At 40.3% G+C, this 8838-nt stretch overlaps 1 protein-coding gene across 3 annotated transcripts in view; it reads right to left on the reverse strand.

Annotated features, from left to right (window-relative positions):
* The window catches only part of SF3B1 (splicing factor 3b, subunit 1, 155kDa), a 46124-nt gene extending 38694 nt beyond the window's left edge, over positions 1-7430 (reverse strand). For 2 of the 3 annotated variants that reach the window (XM_006903270.1, XM_006903272.1), the window contains exon 1: positions 7361-7430. In XM_006903270.1, the coding sequence (XP_006903332.1) occupies positions 7361-7388 (28 nt within the window). In that variant the 5' untranslated portion in view covers positions 7389-7430. The remainder of the gene's footprint in view (positions 1-7360) is intronic. The other variant, XM_006903271.1, reaches the window with a different exon arrangement.
* Positions 7431-8838: the final 1408 nt, after the last annotated feature.

The following is an 8838-nucleotide window of genomic DNA, read 5'->3' on the forward strand; positions in this document are numbered from 1 at the left end:
CCCTGGGTGTGCTCACCAAGTTGTGCCAAGAAATCTGGAGAACAACCATTTGGCCAAAACAAAGTATAGCTTCTGAAGTGTGAGGATAATGAGATGTTTCACATACTGTAGGCATGTTATCAGGAGGGCCTAGGCCCAGGAAAAAAACCATCATTCTTTATAAAGCAAAGAGTCATGAAAATAGAGGAAGACCCCCAACAAGACAGAGTGACAAAGTGATTTCAACAATAGCTTTAAACACAACAGACACTGTAGTGATAGATGGCACAGGACTGGGCAATGTTTTATTCCATTATACCAAGTGTAATAATACAACTAACAACATACATCATTTAACACTTCATGTTGTGACGTATCTCTGTGTCAAAACCAACTGACCCTTGCTTGGTTTTCAGAGCCTATAAACTGCTTAAGAGGTGACTGCCCATCTTTCTCCCAAGGAACAGCTCACTGATTAGAACCACATGCCTTTGGATTGGTAGCACAACTGTCTACCATAAAGCCACTAGTGCCCCCTTCTACAACTCATAGTAACCCTGTAATACAAAAAGAATGAAAGAACTGTCTAGTCCTGCACCAACCTCACAATCTCTGCTGCACTTCAGCCTACTGTTGTAGCTAATCTTTTCTTTTTTACTTACATACATGTTATCAGGAGGCACTCAATCTTTTAATTCTTTCCAAGTTACCATATTTGGAAAGCTAGAAAGAAAGGACAACCCTCAATGAGAAGGACTGACATAGTGACTGTAACAATGGGCAGAAGCCTGGTAGAGCTCATAAGGAAGGAGCAGGACAGGGTTAAGGTTCTGACTGGTCAAAGAGATGCTTTAAAATGTAATCCACGAGATGGTCCTGAAGAAAGAACCAGATGCCAGGGTATTCTGAAACTAGATGATTGGAAGTCAGCTGTACTGGTTATACTAAAAGAGTAAGATCCTCATCAATAAATTGATACGTATAGGAATAGTCAAACTACGTCAACGAAATGTCAATATCAGGCTGCAGCTTCAAATCCAAAGTGGTGATTAGATGGGAAGTGGAATTTAAGTTGTCGGAAGAAACAAACGGTTAAGAATGTGGAGCCAATAATTACGTGAAGGCCGTGAAATCCTGTTGCTATGAAGAATGTTGAGCCATATACGCCGTCTGAAATGGTAAATGATGATTCATAGTATTCAGATGCTTGAAGGAGGGTAAAGTATACTCCTAATAAAATAGTAATGGATAAGGCTTGAAAAAAAAAATGTAATCCACTCCATGGCATCTAAACAGCTTTACCAAGCAGGCTGTCATTATCTAGTAATTGGGTACTCCTGATAACAAGTCCAAAATTAGTTTACAGTATTATGAAGTATTATAAAGCCCTGGTAAATCAACTCCTGAACAATTCATTCCACAAGGGGAGGAATCTTTTAAAATCATTAACCAAGTTTAACTATTTTTACTAGCAAATTTCACTAAGTCTTTAAAACCAAATTATTCTGAGCAAAGGAAAGCCAATTCTAAGCAAAATGCAGAATATCAAAATGAGGCCACTTCTAACCATTCCACCAAGTGATGATTTACGGGAAAATTCTATTTTCTAGCTTTGTCATGCCCCAAAAAATCTATTTCAAGGGAGAGCAGCAACATAAGCCAATATACAAGATCTGAGATGACATATTTTTCTTCTTCCAATACAGAGAGATTATGTTTTCCCTCTCTGTCAAAGTTAGCAATATCTGAAAAACTGCTGTATAGCAAGTTTACATGCATTCATAATTGTATACACTCATGCAATAGAATTTATTTTACACTACAACTGATATTGTATAGAGTTATACAATTCATTCAAATCACCTGCTATGTATCTGTATCTGAGAGCTGGACAATGAATAAGGATGACAGAGAATATAACTGATGTCTTTAAGCTGTGGTGCTGGAGAAGAGTACTGACTATCTGGACTGCCAAAAGCACAACCAAGAATGCCCTGGAAAAGGTACAGCCAGAGGTACAGCCTTGGAGGCAAAGATGACAGAGCTTAGTCGCAATAGTTTGGACATGTTGCTAAAAGAGGCTATTCCTTGATGAGGGACATTATGCGTGAAAGGGCAAAGGAGACGAAGACCCTCATCCAGGGGGACTGACACAGAGACTGCCACAATGAACTCTAGTGTGTCAAGAAATATCAAGATGGCAAGGGGTAGGACAGGGTTCAGATCTGTTGTTCACAGGGTCACTATGCGTCACACAAGACTGCATCTAACAATTACTAACATACAAAATAAAATGCAGGCAAGTCCAAAAGATCACATCTGACTGAAACAGAGTTCTTTTCATAGTATAAGCCACATAGACTTGAGTTTTAAAAGACAAACAAGAAAACAGGTTGGTTAAAAAAGATTTAAGAGCTAACCTAACAGGACTATCTGAAAGGAATGTGAGAAGAGGGGGAAAAGTTACTCATTTGACAAGGACAGGCATGAACAACAGCCTATTAAAAAGAACCACACATAAAGATGTAGCAATAAACTACTTCAGTCTGAATACAGTATTACACAGACTGAAATATAAAGTACTAATACAGTTATTTAAAAATAAAGATGTACAACAAAAGATTACATAATCATCTTTAAAAAGCAGGAGTATTATGAACTCTGAAACAAAAATTAAACTAGTATACATTCTAAAGGTTGTTTCATGAAACTCTTAAATTACAATAAGGTTTCAAGGTTCAAATCTAAGTCCTGCTCCTCTTCAATAGTCTGACTGTTCATTCTTCACACTGCAGAGACTTCCCTAAAACAAAGAAATAATTTAATACCTGGGAAGAACCAGCATCCTGAGTAAACAAAAATAACCTCATCTGTGTCAGAGTAGAACTGAGTTCCACAAGGTTTTCAAGAACTGATCTATTACTAAGTTTACTAAAACCCGCCATCTTTCAGTTACAGCTGAGTTCGTTTAGTTTTGACTACATACAGAATGAGCATGGTATAAATGTCTGGAAGCCAAACTCAAACCTACATCATTTAAAACCTTCCATGATCTGATGCTAACCAGCAGGTGAAGAGGTTCAGAATATTAAATCCTGCTTCCCACCTATCTGAGCCAAAAAAAGTATTCAAGCAAACCTAGTTTCATAAAAGGTCAGTTTAAGAGCACTCCTATGAACTCTAAGAAAGTCCAGTAGCAGTACAAATTAATCTCTTAATAAACAATAGTTAAGCATCCATGTGCAACAAGTATTGGACATACCAAGATAGTTTCTGTATGAAACCATTTCTATCAAATGAGATAAGACTTGAACACAAAAGAATATTCTCATAACGTAATAAAGGTTTCTACTGGGTATTACAGTTAAGGCTAATACTTCTCTCCTCCAAGTTATTAGAGACAGCTTAACAGGTCAAAATCGAAATAGATCATGAAAGGCTGGTGTTTTCCAAGACACATCAGGAGGAAGAAAACAAGAATATATGTAAGCACTATGTGTAGGTGGACTAGTCAGTAGGGAGTTGAGCTGGTTCAAATTCACTTGCATCTCTGTGGGGAAAATGGGTAATCTCCTCTCATGCAATTTACAGCCTCTGCTGCTGAAGGTCAGCAATGAGCTCAATCCAACTTGATGGCAATAAACTGAATTGTGTGAAAGGACGTGTGTTTAAACAGTTACTACTACTCTGTGTCTCATTTTAAAATTAATCATATGTAGATGTTTAGCCTCTTACATAATCAATTCCTTAACAGTAAGGGAGATTTATTATCTATACTGAACAGAAATGGGCAGTTGTGCATACAAAGGACATTTGCAAGTTAAAGAATGCTTTAACTCTTTATATTCTGTTCATTCACACAGGCACAACTCCACAGAGCAATTCTGACCAATAGAGACTGCAATCTTGTAGCTACCGAGGCTTTTAGCTTGTATTTAAATATTATTTTTTTTAATTTTTTTTTATTTTATGTGTGTGTGTGTGTGTGTGTGTGTGTGTGTGTGTGTACCGTCAAACTGGATCTGACTTGTACAGGAGGAAAATGCCCCTCCTTCTCCAGCAGAGCATCCAGTGGATTTGAACCACATACCTCTGGGATTGCAGTGCAGCTTCTTGCCACTAGGCCACCAGAGCTCCCTGTATTTAAATATTATTAGCTTTCCTTAAAATGCAGGAAAGTAGAAAGAAGACAGAACTTTATTAACGTTTCCATGAACAAGTTCTCTTACAAAGAGGATACCAATAAATAATCAGTCACAAAATGGTCCAAGTGAATAATCTACTGCTGAATGAGTATGAATGGCAAAATTTTTATTTTCTAATTATTTAAGATATTTGATATTTGAGCGATTTCTATCTAAACACTGCCACAGCATCAGATCTAGAAGAGACCTGTCCAGACCTTGGAATTACCACACTGTGTAAGCAATATAAACTGAGAGTAATAAGTCACAGAAATTAGCAGATGCTCTGTGGCCAGGATCTTCCATCAGTACAGCCTCAAGCAAAAATCGTTCTCTGAAAATGGCATATGGGATTTGGACTGACATTTGGACTTTTCAATCTGCATGCAGAACAGATTATTCAGGAAGCAGGGCTATAAAAGGAGTGTGGCATCAAGATTGGAGGAATACTCATTAACAATCTACAATAAGCAGATGACAGAACCTTGCTTGCTGAAACTGAAAAAGACCTGAAACACTTGCTGCAAAAGGTCAAGGACTATAGTCTTCAATATGAATTGAAGCTCAACATCAAGACGACAAAGATTCTGACCACTGGGCCAATTAGCAGACTTTATCAGATGGAGAAGAGATTGAGGTTGTTAACAATTACAGCTTGCTAAGATCCAAAATCAACACTCTAAACACCAGCAGTCAGGAAATCAAAAGACGAATTGCACTGGGAAGATCTGCTGTCATGGACCTCTCCAAAGTGCTGAAGAGCAACGATGTCAGTCTAAATACAAAGGTACACCTAATCCAGACCATGGTCTTTGCAATTATTTGCCATGCTTCAGAGTTGGACAATGACTAAGGACAACAGAAAAAAGAAGAAATGCCTTTGAGTTGTGGTCCTTGAGAAGATTCTTGAACATACCATAGACTGCCAAGAAAACAAATAGGCCTGTCTGCAAGAGGGTGAAACCAAGTCTCTCCTTGGGAGGCTAGAATTTTAAAGCTCTGCCTCACTTACTTTGGGCATGCAGCCTGGAGAGATCAGTCCTTGGAGGACATTATGCTTGGAAGGGTGGACAGACAGCACAGGGGAGAGAGTTCTGGATGAGATGGATACAGTAACTGGGGCAATGGAGGATGGTGTATCAGAATTAGTTAGACTGGCTCAGGACAGGGAAAGGTTCAGAGCTGCTGAATAGGTACATCACCAATAACATTCTATGACAGGTTTTGAAAGCAGGAGAGGCATTCACTTTCTAAACAACATGCCTCTGGAAACTCTATGACATTTGATAAATGTCGATAGTTACAGTAGAGGGGCTTCAAACGTCTTGTTCATAAGTTTACTATGAGTCGTGCTCAACTCAATGGCAATCAACGAAAAGGTGATCAAGAACACTTACAGATTAATGAAATAGTTCAATACTATATACCTAAGCCTAATAAGAATATTAAAGTCTGTAACAATCCATTAGCAAGCTTCTGAAACTACAAAAACCTGAGCTTCAGTTTCTCAGGATCACACAACTACTCAATGCCATCCAACATCTCATCCCAAACACAGTTCTCATGTCACAGCTGACTACCTTTCACCACTCACTACTTTGTTACAAGATGTTCTCTAAGACTCAGAGTTCTCCTCTTTTTGAAAACTGACTTATCTTTTGAGCCCAGGGACAATCACCTCTGTGAAATAATCCTAAATATAATAACCCTATTCCACTGATTCCCAGAGAGCATTTACTTGTACTTCTGTTTAAGCGTTTGTCTGGCCTTATAAGTGAAATGTCCCTCTTCATTTTAGATTTTAAAATTTGTGACAAACGTATCACTAGTTCTTACCTATCACAGACAAAGCCCAAACCATGCGCAAAGAAACTGAATGAAGAGTGAAATAAAAGTGACTCTTTCTTGGAAGCCTTGATTGAGTTCAGTGAAAATTTGGGATTCTATATCAAAAATCTGGGAACGCATTTCCAACTTTCTCTGCTACATCTCTTCTGAAAAGGAGTCCAAATTCTTAGAATCTGTGGCCTCGCTGTTAATACTCTTAACAGATTTCAGTCTATTTCCAACATATTCTTGGTTTCGTTTCAAAGCTTCTAGCGTCAATATTAACATGCTTCTGTTCTCTTCTAGGATCCTCCAATACTCAGTGGCCACAAAAAAAAGGAACATTATGCTACAAGTGATTGAGGATTATTTTATGCCCGAATAATTTCGTTTAAAACAAACAAACAAACAACACCCAGAGCGAACATGTAACCAACCGAAAACACATAAATTAGTGAAGGATGCGAGTAACGGGCCTCAACTTAACCAATCTTGATCGCAATTCAACAACTCACTGCTGTCAAGTCGGAATCGACTCCTAACAGCGGCTTTTCACAGGCTGGAAATCGCAAGGAGACTGTCCATTTTTCTCCCACGGAAAAGACGATGGACTCGAACTACCTATCTTTGAGCTTGGCAGTGCAACTCCTTACCCACTAGGATCGCAAGGAGACTGTCCATTTTTCTCCCACGGAAAAGACGATGGACTCGAACTACCTATCTTTGAGCTTGGCAGCGCAACTCCTTACCCACTAGGCCACGAAGGCTCCCTCATCTTAATTTAATGCTGCTCAAAAAATGGTTGCAGTTATTTTAGGGCCTGTGACTTTCTCGTGTTAACTTATGCTAACAACAGTTTCCCGAGACGTTCCTCCCACGCCTTGGGCTGTATTAACCAATAAGCACTCTATGGACCGGGCTACAATAAACGAGGTACGCAAGGCCTTACGTGTGCTCACTTGCTCATCTGAAGTGAACCATTTCCCTCAGATTCACAAAACATTAGTAAATAAACACAACTGAATCCGGGTTTGAGCCCCTGACCGTCGCAGCCCACGCCCGCTTCCCCGATCCCTGGCCCCGGAACCCTCTTTAGCCCTTTAACACTAGGTTCTCGAGTCACAGGAGAGAAGCAACGGGAAAGCAACAACACCCGCACACGGAACAAAGCGCCTGTCGGGGGTGTATGAGCAGGACGCCATTACACAGGGCAGTGGCCTGCGCCGCTAACGCTGAAGAGACGACGCGGGCCCGAAACGAGGGCTGGGCCACGTACAGAGACAACAGACAGACAGAAGAAAAACCTCCGAAGAAAGAGTTTTAGCAGGCTGGCACTGTAGAGGACACGTAAGCAGAGGAAGATGGGTTACCTTCGTGAGTCTTGGCGATCTTCGCCATTTTGCCCACTCGAACACACAGACGGAACAGGCGGCCCCAAGAACTTCCGCTCGCCGCCGACGCCACGGAGAAAAATAGCTGGAACTGCAATCTGCGCAGGCGCCAAACGTAAGTGCCCGCGGCCCAGCATCACGTGACACAGACACCACCTAGATGGAACCCAAGGTGCATTGTGGGTATGGGAGGAGACCGGATTGCATCGAGAGGCGGTCTTCCTGGTGACCCAGAAAAGACGCCGGTGAGCGGCCGGGTGTGCGTCGCTTTGTCCTGGAGAATGGCTTTCAGGACATTTATCAACAGACACTAAACCAAACATTATGGCTTCAGGGCCGGAAAGAGACCTTATTCTTCAATCTCCTGTCTCCAAAATCACTGATAGGTGTTAGAGAAAAGTTTCGTTGCCAGCTGCCTTGATAGTGCTTAATTATGGGGATAGGCACAGCAGCATACTTCACACTCCGAGAACAAGTGTAGTGCTGTTGTTGGTAGGTGCCTTAAAGACATGGCACCTCTGAACAATGGATTTTGTGCCCTCCTCACCATCTCTTCAATGTTTTAGCAATTGTTACAGTCACTATCATTTCACCAAGGATCTTTCCCTCCTTCTTGGACCCTTCACCTTTCCAAGCATCATGTCCTTTGCCAAGGACAAGACCCTCCTAACAACATGCTTAAAATATGTGAGATGAAGTTCTTTTGAGATGAAGTTCTTTTCCTAGTCGCAAATTTTTGAATGGGTGCTATGGTGTAGGCATTATGTGAAGAGTATTTTCATTTTGGTTTTGGGGTTTGTTTTTTTTTTTTTTGTTGTTGTTGTTGGGGTTATTTTGGGGGATTTTTTTGTTCATTTTTGTTTTTCACAAAATCCTGACAATAACCAGATGTTGTTGTTGTTATGTGCCGTCGATGAAGTATGAAAAATGATCAGAACTGGAAAGAGAAGCTTAGAGAGATCAAACAACCTGCCCAAGGTCAAAAAGCTAAAAAGCAGCTGTGCTAGAATTATGGAGATAGGCAAAAACAACTTTATCCTTCATGCTGTCATTCAAGGTCAATTTAAAAAATAATACCGTGCCTATCATTTGAGTTTTGTTCACAGTATAACTCACCCAAGCATTAAAGACAGTGCAGTAAGGAAAGTTGTTAATCCCATTTGAGAAATTAAAGAAAAACTCAACCTTAACTGCCATAGAATTTGTTCTGACAACCCTCTATCTGGTATCCGAGGCTGTGAATCCTACGACAATCTCCGGACTGCCCCAGCTTTATCTCCTAAAGAAAAAGATAACATAGATAATTGTCCAGGGTTATATTGTTGTTTTTTAACCTTATTGGCCCTTTCTTTTTTTTTTTCATTTTTTTTTTAATTGGGAAAAACATATTGGGGGTACAAGGAGGTGAGGGTTGGGGACAGAAGGGTGAGGATGGGCCAGGATGCAGTTGCAGAGCT

Source organism: Elephantulus edwardii, unplaced genomic scaffold, assembly GCF_000299155.1.
Source record: "Elephantulus edwardii isolate Elephantulus edwardi_28Jun2011 unplaced genomic scaffold, EleEdw1.0 scaffold00552, whole genome shotgun sequence".
NCBI classification, from domain to species: Eukaryota; Metazoa; Chordata; class Mammalia; order Macroscelidea; family Macroscelididae; genus Elephantulus; species Elephantulus edwardii.